The sequence below is a fragment of the Triturus cristatus genome, chromosome 6 (genome assembly GCF_964204655.1).
Source record: "Triturus cristatus chromosome 6, aTriCri1.1, whole genome shotgun sequence".
Taxonomy (NCBI): Eukaryota; Metazoa; Chordata; class Amphibia; order Caudata; family Salamandridae; genus Triturus; species Triturus cristatus.
In genome coordinates this window covers 1,762,534,200-1,762,552,783 of record NC_140589.1, presented here as the reverse complement: position 1 = coordinate 1,762,552,783, position 18,584 = coordinate 1,762,534,200, and the positions used below count along the sequence as shown (strand labels likewise).

General features: G+C 45.4%; 1 protein-coding gene across 3 annotated transcripts in view; it reads right to left on the bottom strand.

Annotated features, from left to right (window-relative positions):
- CDC42BPA (CDC42 binding protein kinase alpha) overlaps positions 1 to 18,584 on the bottom strand; it is a 797,672-nt gene that overhangs the window by 20,490 nt on the left and 758,598 nt on the right. Inside the window, exon 36 of one of the 3 annotated variants that reach the window (XM_085613029.1) lies at positions 4,579 to 4,767. The exons of the other annotated variants lie outside the window; for them this stretch is intronic. Coding sequence (XP_085469155.1) covers positions 4,579 to 4,767 — 189 coding nt within the window. The remainder of the gene's footprint in view (positions 1 to 4,578; positions 4,768 to 18,584) is intronic. 3 annotated transcript variants of the gene reach the window in all.

The following is an 18,584-nucleotide window of genomic DNA, read 5'->3' as shown; positions in this document are numbered from 1 at the left end:
TGGAAGGCACATATTAAACAGCTGGGGCGGAATTATAACCGGCTTGGAGGTATGCATTTTGAGGTCTCTTTCCTAGTATTTTGCATGCATATTGGCCATTGGTAGACCACTCATTTCTGGCTTTAATTATTTGACTAGAGGTTGGATTTGCTAAATGACACTTTTAAGAAGACAGGTATGTGTGTCCGGATTTAGAGGGCTCTGTTTGGAACCAGCTTGGTTTGATAACGCACACTTTGGGTTCACTGTATTTGTTAGATCGGACGGATTGACTGCATTTAAATTATTTTCAGAATTGCACCACGTCCCTCGTATCAAGATCCATTGTTCATATTTGATAAAGGTTGTCATATTGTTTGCACTTGGAAACATGACTCGTAAAGATATGGGTTGTTTCATTTTGGTGTTCTATCTGTATTGTACGACAACAAAGATGCCTATTATATCTTTTTAGCCCTGAAGAAGTCGTGGGGAACTCCCCTTGCGATCAAACACGTGTTGGCTGGGCATAGGTAGTTGAGAAAATAATGACAAAGAACAGAAGAACCACTGTTTAGAATAATTACGTGATATTTTGGCGTGTGCTTAGGGTATTGATTTTAAGAGAACAAAAGGTCTCCAGGATATTGACAAACAAGTTGTAAAAGTTATACATTTTTACCATTTTCTTTATTTAAAAGAGCAGGGGTGAAAACGTAATGTGACCGATGACATCAATGATTGTCATTTGTATGTCATCTTTGGCATTTCAGGTAATGAACGAGTAGCAGAAAGGGGTGGCATTGTGGCTGTGCAGCTAGTGAATTTCTGTGCTTTTGAGGTTTTAGATCATAACCATAAAGGCCTTTTAACTTGAACCTTTTTGTGGAATGTAAATTTTTTATACAATTTTATTTTAGAATGTGTGTGAACAGCGACGGATTTCCTTTAACACAGTTTTACCAATGAATATAAATAAATGTACACATACACATCCACTTATTAATCTTTGGTGCACCCACCAAATCCTGCAACTTGTTCATTTTCAATAAATTTTAGTTTCTAAAAGGCACAGACAGCTTACACTCCGTGGATCATCAGCTGAGCAACTGGAGGTGTTTCAATAGAAATGACCAGAACAGGTGGAAAATGAGCAAAGCCATTGTCTTATCTGTAGTCACAGAAAGGTGCATTTTATGTTTCAACTCATTACACCTTAAAGAAAAGTTGTAAATTTGTTGACACTAGGTTGTAGATACAATGCATCCCCTTAGATGTAACTAAATTTGTTATGGCCACCCTTGTTCCTGAGGAGGCTACATAATGACCCTAAATGTACATTACATACTTTTTCCTAAAGTTTTCCGATTTTAGGAATAAATGACCTTACAAGACCACGCAAAATATATTACATTTTTTAGGTTAGTCAACTTAAAGAGCTACTCACTTTATTTTTTAATATACTCAGTAACTGCATGTTTTCATGAGGCATTTTAAAAACTAATGGCACATAAACAAAACAAAAAATCATGGTTTGGAAAGACTTGAAGGTACACTCATTATTTACTTAGTTTGTTATTTTTAGTACCTTATAGCATCTGACATATGCTCCTCAGGCTTTCTGGTGGGACAGTACCCTCACACATGACAGTCAAGCTGCTCGAGTAGGGTCCATCGAAACACCATTGGCAGAATCCACAAAACATTGTAAAACTCAATGTAAGAAGTTCTTTAATTTAAACATGACTGAGGTCGACTAATCTCATTCGGTATCGTAGACACAGTTTCAACAGATTAGAAGTCCCAACTGGAGAAGAATTTCTCAATATAGTTGCCCACACATCCCTTAAGCAGTAGAGAAGATGGAGAAAACTACTTTTGATAATGTGGATGTATTTTACAAACTATCTCAGGGTGCAAAAAGTGTTGGTGCTTGTCGACCACTTTGATATTACAGAAGTGGCCATATACGCTTGCGTGAATCCTTCAATAATACGTATCACACTGATACAAATTGTGCTTTGGTGTGATAGCAATGGACATTCGCATAGGGGTGCAGCCCCATGCAAATGAGGAAACACTTTGCATCTGGGTCATATTACGGAGGCAAGCACATAGGAAAGTAAACAAATGGAAAGTGCATTGATTTTGCTCCACTATGGAGGTGGCACAGGATCAGTGACCTGACCATGGGTGGGGTATCAGGAGTACCAGGGACAGCTCAAAAATCCCAATCTAGGTGCGAGCAGTAATACACTGAACCAGCCTGTGGAGAATCCCTGCCTTCTCCTTAAAAAGGAGGCCGGGTCAGCGACTTCAGTTAAATTTGATCAGCAGCTGATCCACTTTTCACTAATGAGCTTGCCACAGGACACGTGCGGATTCACACCTCCACTGTGAGGTGTACATTTGTTGCAATAGGACACAATTCCCTAGACTCACGCATGTAAGCTCAGTGGCCACCATGCCTCATGGCTCAGCCACTGAAGAGCACAAAACAAGTTACTAGATTGATTCAAGAGAACAATCTATTAACAGAAAGAATATCGGTTCTTCCATCACTACTTCTCAGAAGCTCCTTAATCTGCCTGGATCAATACACACGACCCATTCCAAACACAACACGTACACCCCCTTCTATAGTGAGTGCAGGCAGGCCACTAGTCTGGTGTTCAGCCACTGGTCTTGTGTTCAGCCACTGGGTGAGTGTAGACACGAACGAGTTGAAGATGTTCAGTCCAGATACATCCCTTCTAGCAACTAATCAAACAATCCAGGTCTGTTTAAAAAATCAGCAAAGGAAGAAAAAGGTTTGATTGATGGGAATAGTGACAGAAACAGTGTGTTTTGGTAGTTTTTCTTTTTGCAAGAGGAATGAATGAAATGTCCACAACAATCTTGCTGCGTATAAAAATATGAAGCAACACCCTAGTGTTTGGAATTGCAACTTGTCCCCATTTGGAAAGCCATGGTTTAGTTTATATGAATATACATAGCCTTTAAAAAAAAAAAAAAGAAAATGTACCCTGAAATTCAAAACTCTGCATTGCTACCCCAAAATTCAATTAAAAGGTTAATATCAATTCCTGATCGTGGTCTTTCCAATATATAGCAAAGAAGGTTTGCAAATATATTTTCACTTCCATTTTTTTTAATAAGTAAAAAATGGATTAGTAATTGACATGACATATGGGCAGTCTTCGATGACCAAGGTTAGTGGGTTGATCTCATGACCATAAAATTTGGGTAACTAGGTTACATTCTAGTACTTAGTGAGGCATTTTCCTTAACTTGGATAGAGTGCGCATTTTTGGTGGAGGGGTAGGCGAGTCTGGTATATACTTAAAAATGATACAAAGGTACCAGCTAAAAGTCCACCTTGGCAGTCATCTCATACCTGAGGCCAAACAACGTGCAAAGGATTTCTGTATCAGTTAGGCATGCCTTCAGGTGGCTACAGTAAATGACTCTTTTCTTAGAAACATTCTATTCCAAGCGCACATATATACAACTTATAAACTAGAATGGTGACATATCTATTAATACCCATGAATATGTTCTCATGGTTGAGTTCTTTATATGTTTCCAATAAGCAATGACATTCTTGCAGGAAATGTATGCCAGAGTTAGACTGCAGTGAGAGGCCTGGAAGTGAGATAGCATTGACGTTCTCCGCACTGCTACAAATTCCTCAAAAAATACAAAGAGATGAACATTAAGGCTTGTTGGCTACTTTAAGCAGCAGCGGCTCCTCCGCTATGGTGGAGGAGTGTCACCCCACCACTAGCAGCTGCAAAAATGTAAAAACAAAATCATACAAAACCAGGTTTATTATCATTAAATGTTTCTGTCCTGGGCGACTCTTGGGGCCGGGGCCATCACAAGGAGGCAGTCATGAGGGGCAGCGGTAGGCACTTTTGTCAGTGCGCATGTGGGTTTGGCCTGCCTTCTCAGAACAGCTAAACCGGCAAACGCACTGAAGCGGTCTCCAACCTGAGCTCAGTTGGCGGGTTGGAGACTGCCGGCACAGGTTCCCAGTCTCTCAAGGAGCGCAAATTTAGGGCACTCAGGCTCATCCTGACGCTGCTCTCATGCTGCCTGCAGCAGTATGAGAGAAGTGTCAGAATTGGCCACAGGGGATTCTGGGAGCCTGTGCTGGTGAGAAGCAGAAGAGCAGCGAAAAGGCAGGTAAGTAATTTTTAATTGTTTTTTTTGTCGTCGTTCGTCCGCCTCCTGCCTCTGCCCTGCCACTCAGCCTGACACCAGCCGCTTCCGACTTTAAGGTGTAAAAAAATAGGTTTGACAGCCCATCTTCCCTACACTTTAACACACTAAGAGCAATCAAAACCTCATGTAGGTAGTGCTTAAGAGGAGAGCAGATTATACAGTTTCTTTAGCTGTAGGACAGTAACAAGCTAATTACAGTTCTGGGCATAGTATCACGAGAGAAAAAGACTTAAGAGAAAGGAGAGGTAAATGTTGCATGGTTCACAAGAAAGACAGTGTCAGAAATAAATTAAAACTCCAGTCACACAAATCAAGCACAAAGCAAATGCAGACACTGTTAGTATAGCAAACGTTAGGCAGAGGTGTGCATACCCTACGAGCCAGAGAACCAGGAGTGCCAGGGACAGAGCGCAGAGAAGGGGAATAGGAAGGGTGCAGAGGACCGTAGTACAGGAATCTTTCAGCAGAATTTACAGTCATGTGATAGACATGCTCAAAGTTGCGTGGCATGGATATCAGGCCGGAGTGACGCAGTAGAGGAGAAGGGTAAGGGGTACCTGGCTACAAAGGTAAGAAAACAGAAAATACAAAACGAAGCAAAGGAAACAGTGTCAGTGGTAAAAGTTGAAGAGTGAGGCAAACATGCTCCTGGAGGTACTTATAAAAAGTAAAATAATATTTCAATTAATTTGAAATGTGCACTTCGAAAATATTTCACCTCCCCAAATAATAATTCATTATTGGTCTGGGAAAACTCATCGTGTATACATAAAACGTCTTCCCAGGTTTGTTATCCCCTTTACCTGTTTGCTGTGACGGAACAGCTCTCCCTCCCCAGTGCCGGACTACAAGCCATGTGAACTGCTCTGGCCGGTCCCATGGGTATGATAGTTTATAATCTCATACTTCCAAGAGTCTGGGTGGCAACCAAAGCTAATGAATATAAGAAACTTTCAGTGATTCTTAGTCACTACAGTAGTAAGACATAAGATATATAATGACCCCAAACTCCGAGAGCACATTAAAGCATCCATCGTTCCTCAATGATTTTTCTCCCAATTTCTTAGAGGAAGTTGTTGAAGAACCACAGAACCACCATTTAGGCTCTCATTACATACAGAAAATGATATACTGTTGCCCACTAGTCATTTCTGCTCGACAATTCATGGGAGCGTCCCATAAAAGTAGCCCCTGGGAAGTGTGTGCCCGTACCCTACTCCTCAGAGTTGGAAGGTACCCCCATCACACCCTAGATAGGTTTTAGGAAGATCCACTGGTTCAGTCCTACAAAAACAAACAGGGTAAGACTAGTATTATTTACTATACTGACCATGTATGTTGTGTATGTGTCTGTCAGCTCCATAACTAGTCGAAGTATGCGGACACTGTGGGTGTGACCACTGTTACATGGTGAATGTGCTAATCTACTTTCACTTGCTCAGTGCAGTCAAGTGATATCCTCAGCCAGTTAGGAAATCCCAGTTGCCCAAGACAGCACCTGGTTCCACTAGACTTTCTAGAACAATCAGTAACCACCACTCATTTTTGTGTTGGGAGCCAGGTTGTTTATGTTTACAAAACTAAGGTTTAAGATATTAGAATAAGATCTACGTTCACTAGTCATGTCATAATATAACAGTGGTGGGGCTTTCTGCAGGGCAAAGTAGAAGGTGACCCTAAGTTTACTTGTTAGAGGAAGAAATTTACTTCCTTGCTTTTAAAACCGTAGGATTTTACCCTGAGCAGCTTGTGATTGGAGACTATTCAGCTAACGGAGAAAAAACAGGTGGTCATGCATGCAGTCTGCATATTACTGGGTCCCTGGGTGCTTATTATATGTGATGGTTTGATTACCAGAAACAGGCCAGTCCGAATGAAGTAGCAAGAAAGTATGTCTGGTCAGCCGACAAATTAAAATAAATTATAAACAAATGCAATATAAGCTCAGCTGGCTCGTGATATTAGGAGTATAGGCCCAGGTAGCCATGATGAGACCCAAATGAGCATTTCTGAGTCTATAGTTGCCTTCACTGTATCCTACCCCATGAACCAACCATTATTTGTAAGTATGAAATTTAATGTACTGAAATGTTTGCATGATAAAGGACAGAAAGGAATATGCTACTTACCAGTATGCATCTGTTCTTGGCATGTAGAGCTGCAGATCTACACACTTTTGCATAGATCGCCATCTGGTGTTGGGCCCGGATGTTTGCAGTTTGTTTTTCCTCTTGGAAAGTCTTTGGAAGTCACGAGGTCGGTGACTCCTCCTTTGGATCGTATTGCGCATGGGCTTCGGCTCCATCCTCAGATTGTTTTTCGCCAGCAGGGAAAGATGGAGCGTAGTAATAACAGTGAAGAAACCCATGTGTGTTGTATCTAAATAAGATAGACTGGAACAGATACAGGTAGCCGGGGAGGCGGGTGGGCGTGTGTAGATCTGCAGCTCTACATGCCAAGAACAGATGCATACTGGTAAGTAGCATATACCGTTCCAGGCATATGAGCTGCAGATTACACACTTTTGCATAGACTATATAGCAGTTCCCAACCTTAGCGGCGACCACCGGTATCTGTTGCAGTTGTTTGAAATAGTGTTTTTAGTACAGCCTGGCCCACACTAGCTTGTTGCTTGGTTTGCACAGCTACACAGTAGTGTTTAGTGAAAGTGTGCGGTGTTGACCATGTAGCTGCTTTGCAGATATCATCTAATGGGATGTTCCCTAGAAAAGCCATAGAAGCCCCTATCTTTCGTGAAGAATGGGCTTTAGGGGGAACGGATAGCGTTCGTTTTGCTTTGTGGTAGCAAATCTGGATGCATTTTACAATCCACCTAGCTATCCATGATTTTGAGATGGGGTTGCCCGTGTGTGGTGGAGAGAAAGAGACAAACAGTTGTTTGGTCTTTCTGAAAGGTTGTGTTCTTTGGATATAGTAAAGTAAGGCTCGTTTGACATCCAGCGTGTGTAGAGCCCTTTCTGCAACAGTTTGAGGTTGCGAGAAAAATACCGGTAATTCTACGGATTGGTTTAGGTGAAGAGGGGAAATGACTTTAGGTTGGAATTTTGGGTTGGTACGGAGAACAACCTTGTTCTGGTGCATTTGAAGAAAAGGTTCTTGTATGGTAAGTGCTTGTATCTCACTGACCCTTCTAAGGGAAGTGATGGCTACAAGAAAAGCTGTTTTCCATGTGAGAAATTGCAGTTCGCATTTATGCAAAGGTTCGAAGGGCGGCCCCATTAGCCTTGTGAGAACGATATTTAAGTTCCACACAGGTGAGGGTGGTACTCTGGGAGGAATTATTCTTTTTAGGCCTTCCATGAAGGCTTTAATGGCAGGTACTCTGAAAAGTGATAGGTGCTGCCTGTTTTGTAGGTAAGCTGCAATTGCTGCGAGGTGTAGCCGAATGGAGGTATATGCTAAATTACACTTTTGTAGGTGGAGTAAGTAGCATATGATGTGTTGTATAGACACGTCTAGAGGATTGAGTGTGTTGTTATGGCAATAAACAACAAATCTTTTCCACTTGGCAGTGTAGCAGGCCCTAGTGGTAGGACGTCTAGCTTCTCTGATGACGTTCATACAGTCAGGGGGAAGGTTTAGGTATCCGAATTCTAGGATTTCAGGAGCCAGATCGCAAGGTTGAGCTGAGCTGGGTCCGGGTGCCTGATCTCTCCATGGTTCTGGGTTAGGAGGCATGGTGAGAGGTGTAGCTTTTGGTGTGGTACTACCGAGAGTTCCAGCAGCGTGGTGTACCACGGTTGTCTGGCCCATGTTGGAGCTACTAGGATCAGCGTGAGGGAATGCTGTTGTAGCTTTCGCACCACTAATGGAATTAGTGGGAGAGGTCAAAAAGCGTACGCAAATTTGCCTGATCAGTTCATCCATATCGCATTTCCTTTGGACAATGGGTGTGGGTATCTGGCGGCAAAGCTTGGGCATTTTTTGTTTTCGTGGGTGGCGAATAGGTCTATTTGTGGATGCCCCCACGTTTGAAAGAACGGGTGAAGAACCTGCGGGTGAAGTTCCCACTCGTGGATCTGCTGCGTCTGTCTGCTGAGCAGATCTGCCATGGTGTTCTGGACTTCTGGGATATGTTGGGCTAGGAGAAAGATTTTGTGTGGAATTGCCCATCTCCATATGCTCTGTGCTAGTTGAGAGAGCTGTGGAGAGTGTGTGCCGCCTTGTTTTTGAATGTAATACATGGCCGTCATGTTGTCTGTGCGAATGAGGACTGCCTTGCCTAAAATTTGTGCCTGAAAGGATTTTAGGGCTAGAGAGATTGCTAGTAACTCCAGATGGTTGATATGGAGTAACTTTTATTGCGGCGTCCATGTGCCCTGCACTGTGATGTGTAATAGAGGAGCTCCCCAGCTGGAGAGCGATGCGTCTGTTGTTAATATTATTTGTGGAACCGGGTCCAGGAACGGTCGACCTTTGGAAAGGTTTGTGGTGTTCCACCACTGCAGAGAGCGATGGGTGCGACCGTCTACCAACACCAGATCTGTCAGTTGCCCCAGGGCCTGGTTCCATTGGCGCGCTAAGCACTCTTGGAGTGGACGCATCTGGAGTCTTGCGTGGGGTACTATGAAAATGCAAGAGGCCATGTTAATGTTAATTTAATTTATATAGCGCGGCTGCTACCCGGAGGTGTCCTGGCGCTTTGTCAATACAGAATCCGTGAGGGAACAACAATGGAGCGCTAGAGAGTAAAAAGCCAGGTTTTGAGGGCCTTCCGGAACATAAGATGATTATCAATCGATCTTAAGCGAAGGGGTAAATCATTCCAAAGTTTGGGGGCTGCAAAGGTGAAGCGCTTGCCGCCCCAAGTAGCCTTACGAATGAAGGGGACCGTAGCCAATTTGGCTTCAGAAGAGCGTAAAGATCTAGCAGGGGAATACCAAGTGATGTTTTGTTGAAGGTGTTGTGGGCCCAGTTTATAAAGAGCTCTGTGGACTATGCACAGAGATTTAAATTGAATTCTGCGCCTGACCGGGAGCCAATGAAGCTCTTTGATTTTATCCTTAATGGGCGCAAATTTGGGAGTCTGGGTCAGGAGTCTTGCTGCTGTATTCTGGACCCGCTGTAACTTCCCTAACAGGCCTTCTTGTAAGTTTAGATAAATGCTGTTACAATAATCCAATTTAGGCATAACAAGAGATGTAATGACCGTCTGTTGGCAGGATTTGGGGAGGTAGGGGAGCAACTTCCTGCAAGTCCTAAGCAGATGGGAAGTGGAAGAAACAATGGTATTGATTTGGTCCTTAAAAGACAATTTATCATCAAGATAAATGCCTAAATTTTTTACTTTGGATGTAGGTTCTGGTAGTAAGCCCATGTTATCTGGCCACCAAGATGGATTCCAAAAAACCGGGTTGTTGCCAAAGACAACAACCTCAGTCTTATCAGTGTTCAACTTAAGACTGTTATCAGCCATCCAGGAGCCTACCGCCGCGATGCACTCCTTGAAGCGAAGAGGGGCAGAAGCAACATTCTGGGGTGAGAGAGAAACCACGATCTGTGTATCGTCTGCATATGACGTAAGGGAGAAACCAAATGACTTGATCAGTGGGGCAAGTGAGGTGACATAAACATTAAACAGCGTGGGGCTGATGGAGGAGCCCTGTGGCACCCCACAAGGAAGCCTAAATGGCTTAGACGTAAATTTTCCCAGGGCAACTGAGCTTACTCTCCCCGCTAAAAAGGATGAGAGCAGCTCCAATGCTGAGCCTCCGACACCGATCTCATGCAGTCTAGCAAGAAGAGTGGCATGATTCACGGTGTCGAAGGCTGCAGAGAGGTCAAGCATAATAAGTGCTGCGTGACCACCCTGGTCTAAGGAGGTTTTAATTTCATCCGTTGATTTTAGCAGGGCCGTTTCTGTACTGGGAGCACTTCGAAAGCCGTATTGAGTGGGGTCAAGGAGATTGTTCGTGCCCAAGAAGGTGCTCAATTGGCTGTTAATGGCCTTCTCCAGTATTTTTGCCGGTAGGGGAAGACGGGAAATTGGCCTAAAATTGTTGGGATTGCCTGGGTCAAGCGAGGGTTTCTTTAGAAGGGGAACTATGGATGCTATTTTGCATATTGATGGAAAGATACCAGTTTGTAAGCAGTTATTGAAAATATCTGTAAGGGCTACGGCAGTTGGCTGAAGAGCCATTTTAATAAAGGCAACAGGACTGGGGTCCAAAGGGGAGCCAGACTTGGCATTAGTGATAAGCTTCATAATTTCTGTGGTGGTCATGGGGGCAAAGGACATAAGTGTAGGGCTGTTTAATTCAGCAGCTGCTGAAAAAGTAGAGCCAAGGAAGACTGGTATGGATATATCATTAGTGAAAGGGGAAAAGGAATTGAAGATGTGGCTAACTTTATTAAAGAAAAACTCGGCTATGTCCTCACAGAGTTCTTGGCTTGCCACAACCGGGGAAAGAGGGGGCGTTGAAAGAGAAGATACGATCTGAAACAGTTCTTTAGATGAATTTTTAGATTTAGTAATCCTGTCCGCAAAGTATTGTTGTTTAGAAGTGTGGAGTAGAAGTTTATATTGAGAAATGGCGGCTCTATAGCTGTATTTGTCCTCCATAGTGTAATGCCGACGCCATTGACGCTCCAATTTCTTACACTCCAGCTTCTTGTTTTTGAGAGCGGCATTGTACCAGGGCGCCGTAGGAGAGCTTCTAGTACAGCGGATTTTGGTAAGCGGTGCGAGTTTGTCTCCTGCTTGTTTAATCCAGCCGTGGTAAGACGCCGCAGCTGTATTGGGATCTGGTGAAAGGGAGGGGAAAGTAGCAATAAGGGTAGATATAGCGTCGTACTCATGGATTTTGTTCCATTTCCTAACAAGAGCAGTATGATGAGTGGGATTTGGATTAGTGGAATTGGGACAGGCAAGCTGGAAAAATACAACCTGATGATCTGACCAGGTAAGTGGGAGACAACTGGAAAAGGTCAGATTAGAATTATTAGTGAAAATGCCATCCAGAGTGTGGCCTGCCTTGTGTGTAGGACCCTGCACCACCTGGGAGAGTTCGGCGCAGTCCATAAGGCTAAAAAGTTGGGCCGTGTCCGGATCTAAGATGGCTTCCAGATGGAAATTGAAGTCACCAAGAATGGTGGTATTGGCATTATTAATATCGTGTTCCAGTGCCTTCCCTAAATAGAGAAGGAATTTAGACTTGGGGCCTGGAGGTCTATATAAAAGCGAGCCTTTAAACGCTTGTTTAGGTGAAAACTGAATTTGAAAGTCCAGAGCTTCGCATTCCGGGGATGAGGTGTCAGTAGTAGTGACCTTCAGGTGGGAGCGATAAATAATTGCTAAGCCTCCACCCCTTCTGAGTGGACGATTAAGCGTTAGATGATTATAGCCTGGGGGCGAGGCGGCAATAAGGTCAGGTCCGGAAGCGCTATCAGTCCAGGATTCGGTCAGAAAAGCAATGTCAGTGTCACTCTGGTCGATAAGCAGGGCACATTCGGTGCTATGCTTAACTAACGATCTGGTGTTAAGCAGGAGACACTTCAGCGGTGGTGTAATAGTCACTTCTGCGGTGGGAAGAGCATGAGGAGGAGAGACCAAACGTTTATAAGGGATGAGCAGGGGAAGAGAAATGTGACAATCTTGACAACGCAGGTGTGCTTGGCAAGCAGTGTGATATGGCATGATGCGACGACATGCTGGGGTGTGCCCAGAGTTATTGAGCTTTCTCAGCATATCACTAGAGTAACAGATACGGGACCGACTGCCCGGACTGTGAAACAGAAAGGGGTCATAAGTGCTAAGTGCGGCCAAGGCGCGGACGGGCGCAGACGGGCTTACCTTAGGCGCACCTTCGGCGCGCAAGCGGCGCGCCCGCTGCGCGCGTCCGCTGCGCGGCCGGCACATAACTGGTTTATATAGTGTCAGGCTGTCACACCGCCTGGAGCACTAACCCTGACCTTTGCCCTCCCTGGTGGTCACGTGATCCGGGACCCCGGGGGCACGAAAGCGTTCCCTGACTGTCCCTGCTCTGCTGCTGGGATTTTCTGAGTCCGTGAGCCTGCTAGCAAGGTGGTGCAGTCGGCGCAATATAGGTAGGTGAGCTCGTGCACAGAAGTTAAAAACAAGAGCAAATACAATTTTAAAAATAAAAATTACAAGTGCCTAGCTCCCGGCTTCCGCCTCAGGAGACCGTATATGTACGGAAGGCAGCGCCTGAGACGCTTTAAATAGTCTCGGCTGCAGTGCTAACCCTGACCTTTGCCCTCCCTGGTGGTCACGTGATCCGGGACCCCGGGGGCACGAAAGCGTTCCCTGACTGTCCCTGCTCTGCTGCTGGGATTTGCTGAGTCCGTGAGCCTGCTAGCAAGGTGGTGCAGTCGGCGCAATATAGGTAGGTGAGCTCGTGCACAGAAGTTAAAAACAAGAGCAAATACAATTTTAAAAATAAAAATTACAAGTGCCTAGCTCCCGGCTTCCGCCTCAGGAGACCGTATATGTACGGAAGGCAGCGCCTGAGACGCTTTAAATAGTCTCGGCTGCAGTGCTAACCCTGACCTTTGCCCTCCCTGGTGGTCACGTGATCCGGGACCCCGGGGGCACGAAAGCGTTACCTGACTGTCCCTGCTCTGCTGCTGGGATTTGCTGAGTCCGTGAGCCTGCTAGCAAGGTGGTGCAGTCGGCGCAATATAGGTAGGTGAGCTCGTGCACAGAAGTTAAAAACAAGAGCAAATACAATTTTAAAAATAATAATTACAAGTGCCTAGCTCCCGGCTTCCGCCATCATCCCTATCAGTTGCATAAACACTCTTGCTGGAAGGGAGTGTTGAAGTATGAATGTTTGTCGCAAAGCCTGAATGCTTGCAATCCTGGCCGGATTGGGGTAGGCTATGGCTTTTGAGGTGTCTATGGTGGCACCGAGGTATTGTTTTATGTGGGATGGTGTTAGTTGGGAATTTTGGTGGTTCACCGTGAAGCCTAGTTGGTGAAGTAGTTGGATTGTAGTGGCGGTGTGGTGTTCACATTGGTTGTAGGACGTGGCTTTTATCAGCCAGTCGTCCAAGTATGGGAAGACGTGAATGTGCTGTCTTCTGAGGTGTGCCGCCACTACCGCTAGGCACTTGGTGAATACCTGTGGTGCTGTTGTGACTCCGAATGGGAGCACTTTGAACTGGTAGTGTTGCCCGTCCACTACAAATCTGAGGTACTTTCTGTGAGCATGGTGTACTGGAATGTGAAAGTATGCATCTTTCAAGTCCAGTGTGGTGAGGAAGTCGTTCTGGGAGAGGAGCGGAAGCACCTGCTGAAGCGTTACCATGTGAAAATGGTCTGAATGTATGTATGTGTTTAGGGGCCGGAGATCTAGAATAGGTCGTAGAGTCTCGTTCCTTTTTGGTATTAGAAAATATAGGGAGTAGACCCCTAAATTTTGCTGATTGACGGGAACTTGCATGTTTTTGTAGGAGGGAGATTACCTCCTGTTTTAGTAATGTGGAATGTTCTTGTGACATTGGGCATTGCCTGGGTGGAATGTTTGGGGGGGTAGATGTTAATTCCAGGCAGTATCCTGACCGAATAATTTGGGTCACCCATTTGTCTGAGGTGATGGTCTCCCAGACATGAAGGAAATTTTGTAGTCTGCCCCCGACCGGAGTGGGATGGTCTGGAGGGAGCGGGGGGAAGTCATTGGGTAGGCGGTGTGGCAGAGCGGGCGGTATTTGTTTTGCCTCTGCCTTTATTATTATTTCCCCTATAGCCGCCTCTTTGATAACGCCTTTTGAAGGTGGACTGAGTGGGGGATTTGTAGGAAGTGGACGCGCTATCCGAGGAGTAGCCTCTAGATGTACTCCGAAAGGAAGAGCGGCGAAAGGAGCACCTAGGAGGGTGTGACTGCAGGGCTCCCATGGACTTCGCCGTATCAGTGTCCTTCTTCATTTTTTCGAGGGCCTGATCTACCTTTGGGCCGAATAGGTGCTCTTGGTCAAAGGGATGATTCAGGATGGAGGCTTGCACCTCAGGTTTGAAACCTGATATTCTTAGCCAAGCATGGCGACGGAGGAGGATGCTAGTATTAATGGCCCTGGAGGCTGTGTCTGCTGCATCTAAGGCACAGCATATAGAGGTGTTAGTTATTGTCTTACCTTCTTGAATTAATTCATTGGCCCTAGTTTTGTATCTTTCAGGGAGGTGGTGCATTATGGTTTCTAATTCATCATAATGTGCCCTATCGTATCTGCCCAATAGCGTTGGGTGTTGGCAATACGCCATATATTGGCTGCCTGTGACGCAGTGCGCTTTCCTGACGCGTCCAGTAGTTTTGACTCTTTGTCAGGTGGTGGTGCTTCGCCTGACTCCTGGGAATTTGACCTTTTTCGTGCAGTGGAGACCACTAAGGAATCTAGTGGCGCTGGCCCTTTGATATAGGCAGGATCTGTGGGGGCAGCTTTGTACTTTTTCTCTATGCGTGGGTTAATGACCCTGGCCCTGACTGGGTCCTTAAAAACCTCTGGCGCATGTTTTACCACCCCCTTGAGCATAGGTAGTATGGAGGTAGATCTATGTGCGGTATCAAAAGTGTTGAGGAGGAAATCCTCCTCCACTGGGTCAGTGTGTAACTCTACCCCGTGATAATGTGCCGCCCTTTGAAGTAGGTGGTGGAAACCTAATGAGTCTTCCGGTGGAGATGACCTGGAAGGGTAAAGGTCATCTTGTGGGACGTCTGGAATATCTGGGTTATTGTAGTTGTCCCATGGGTCTGGGGATCCTGTAGGGGTGGGGTCTTGGGGCACATCCCCTGGATCGTGATATGGGTCCCCCTGATCATCATCGTCTGCAGACGGGGTTGGAGAGCGATGAGGTGGGGGTGGAGAAGGCGGAGGTGGAGAGGGTGGAGGAGGTGGAGGAGGTGGGGAAGGTATTCTGAAAGGGGAGGTAGCAGAGTCCTTCCTCTTTGGAGGTGGAGGCGGAGCCTGTTTGTCCAAATGTTTCTTTTTGGAAGAGAGTGACAAATGTACAGTTTTTGGATCCTTGGTGAGAGTTTTTTGTAAGGGATCCGGTGTAAATAGTTCCTGTGACAATGTTTGGTCCGTCGGCGCCGAAGTCTTCGGGGCTGATGACTTTTTAGGCTTGTCCGTGCCAGTTTGCTTAGCACTGGGCTTGGGAACCTCCGATTTCTTGGTCGGCGCCGAGGTGGGCTTCGGCGTGGAAGTGTCGGTGCCGAGGGCCTTATGGGGTTTGGTCGGTACCAAAGATGGCGTCGGTACGGAAGCACTGGGTTTCGACCCCGAGGACTTCGGTGCGGAGCTCGGTGTCGAGGTAGAGGCCTGTTTCTTTTTCGGTGCCGTAGTGTGTTTCTCGACACCGCTGGCAGGCTGGCTCGAGCCAGAGCTGCCGAAAGGCTTATTTGGCTTCTTCACTGGGCCCGAAGGTGGGGTGTGTGAAGCAGTGTCTCTGGTCTTGCCTAGGCCCGGAGGTGAAGGCGTGACCGAAGCCTTTTTGGGTGTCGGTGCGGGTGTGGGGGGGGTATATTACTCACGACCCTCTGCGCCGGAGTGATGTCCTCCACATCTGAGTCGTCGGCTTCGGAAGCACTGACTAGTTCCTCTTCGGTGCGCTGCTGTCCCGGATCTTCGATGTCGTCCCCGAAGATGTCGACTGGAACGGAGGTCGAAGAGTGTGCCATGTTTCGTCTGGCTCTTCGGTCCCGAATAGTCTTTTTCGATCTGAAAGACTTACAGGCCGGACAGTCTCGAGCCGCGTGTTCAGGGGAGAGGCAGAGGTTGCACACCTCATGAAGATCGGTGTGGGGGAATTTGGACCCACATCGAGGGCACTTCTTGAATGGAGTTTTTTCCATCAGCCGGGACCGGAGCTTGGGTAGGCCCGAAGGCCGCCGTCGACGACTGGAACCGAAGATTTGTCGATGAGAAGGTGCGTTGATTGAGGTAATCGCGATCGAACAATACCGTGATGTGAGGTGAGGATTCCGCTTCGATCGTCGAACTGGAAATGTTCGGAACCGGAGCGCAAAGATTACATCCGAGCCCGATGGCGGAAAAAAACAATCTGAGGATGGAGCCGAAGCCCATGCGCAATACGATCCAAAGGAGGAGTCACCGACCTTGTGACTTCCAAAGACTTTCCAAGAGGAAAAACAAACTGCAAACATCCGGGCCCAACACCAGATGCCGATCTATGCAAAAGTGTGTAATCTGCAGCTCATATGCCTCGAACACATATTTTGGGAATCAGGATTAACATCATTTGATCAGTTTATTTAGCTGTAGAAAGACTTTAGGGTCAGTTTAGCATAATTTGGCAAACTGTGCCAGCAATGGGTACAAACTTAAGATCACAATAGTATCAAGCAAATATAAAAAAATAGGTTGGGTTACCTTACCTGTTATGATGCACCTCTGCCAGAAGTGCTCCTTCAATTGAGCAATTGAGTTCTCCATAAGTCTGCAGACAGTAACAGAACTAAACATTACCACAATAGGGGGTTGACATGGTCACTGGATCCTGAAATCATTTTGCAGGATGTAGTCAATTCTCTGATTTTCATGCTTCCTTTCTTAGAATAGCCTAAACTCACCAAAATGGAATGTGGTCAACTAATTCCCTTCGGCGCTAACCATGGATGTTCATTACCTGATTAAAATGCTAACCAGTATCAACCAAGAGTTAGGCAAATGGACTCTGTAGAAATATCCTGAAAGGTCTGCAAACTTCTCCCACTTGTATGGGTCACAGACCTGCATTTAGAAGAAGATGAGAATCCCAAAAAGAATACTCACTGCTGCAGGTAGGCAGGCATATCTTAAAGGTTGAGAAATGAAACACAGGGTCTTCATGAAGGCAGAGGGAGAGGATGTGGCAAAGGTCACAAGTTTGACTTTCTGACAAGGGATGACTCATTTCTGGCCTCAGCATCTTGACTATGCTTGTTTACCATTAGCCGGTTGATAATTTACCAGTAGGAAAACCGAATGATCATTGTTCCTTATGGCTTCACATCTGTTTTTTGCACGATTCTCTGAAATAGGTACTTCACTTACTTCTTTCTCAGAGTTTGAAAAATTGATCGAGCTGGCTTAAATCGTTTAAGATTTCTCTTGTCGCTAAACTATTGCCTAAACCTACTGTTTTCCAATTAGATTGTAAACAGGTTCAGCCATCCCAGATTGTATCACTTCATCTCAGCAGAGAATGTTCTATTAAGGGTTTTCAGTTACAGGGCAAACCACCCTCTGGCAGAAAGTGGAGTTTTTTAAAAATCGTTTTCCAAGGGTCTCCCTAAGGGGGCTTGTGAAGTGCTGGTGGCACCCTATTGAACTTGGACGTTATGGCTTCAACTTCTGCTACGCTTGGTGAAGAGCTTGGCTTTGATGTTTCATTCAGTTGATCACCTACTCTGCACCCTCCCAACTCTGTAAAAATCTGATTGCCTCTGCTGCTTGTGTAACAGGAGACCAAGAGTCTAGGATGGTACCACAATGTTTTCTTCAGAACACTGACCGTATACATCAATTTATTTATTTATTTATTTAGGCGATTTATTAAGCGCACAACTACCCGGGGGTGTCTCGGCGCTATAGGACAGATTAGAACAGTCAGTCAGGTGAGACGAAAAGTATTATTTGAATAACCATGTTTTTATATACTTCCGAAAAGATAAAAGAGTGGAGGCACTCTTAATATGTAGCGGAAGTTCATTCCAGAGTTTGGTTGTTGCCACGATGAATCTCTTATCGCCCCAGGTGGCTTTCTTGGTTCTAGGGACCGTTAGCAGCTGATTAGAGCTAGAGCGTAGATTCCTGATAGGTCTATACTGGCAAAAGCTTCTCCTAAGGAATTCAGGTCCTGAGCCGTGGATTGATTTATAGGCTATACATAATGCCTTAAATTTGGATCTGCTTTTGATAGGCAGCCAATGAAGCTGGCGAATGACTCCTGAAATTGGTTTAAATTTAGGAGTACCCGAGAGAATCCTAGCCGCGGCATTCTGTACTATTTGTAACTTTTTTTGGACTTTTTCTTGTGCATTTATAAATAGTCCATTGCAATAGTCAATTCTAGACATGACAAGGGTACTGATAAGAGTTTTTCCTGCGCTAGGAGGAAGATAGGGTAGATCCTGTGGATCATTTACTCTGTTATTATGTACTCATCAGTGGTTGTGGTGTACATGATGCTACAGAGAAAATTAGAATGATTTTTCTCCCCTCTGTTTCTGGTGATATACAAATTTGAACCATATTCTGTTTCACTCCTAACCTTTTTTTATGGGGCGTGATTTGGTAACTTCAAGCTGTGCATCACTAACCCTTTGTTCGACTGCAGGAAGATTCATTTTCCCTTTTGACTGCCTCAGTTTTCTTTTTGGAACCATTGAATTTGACAGACA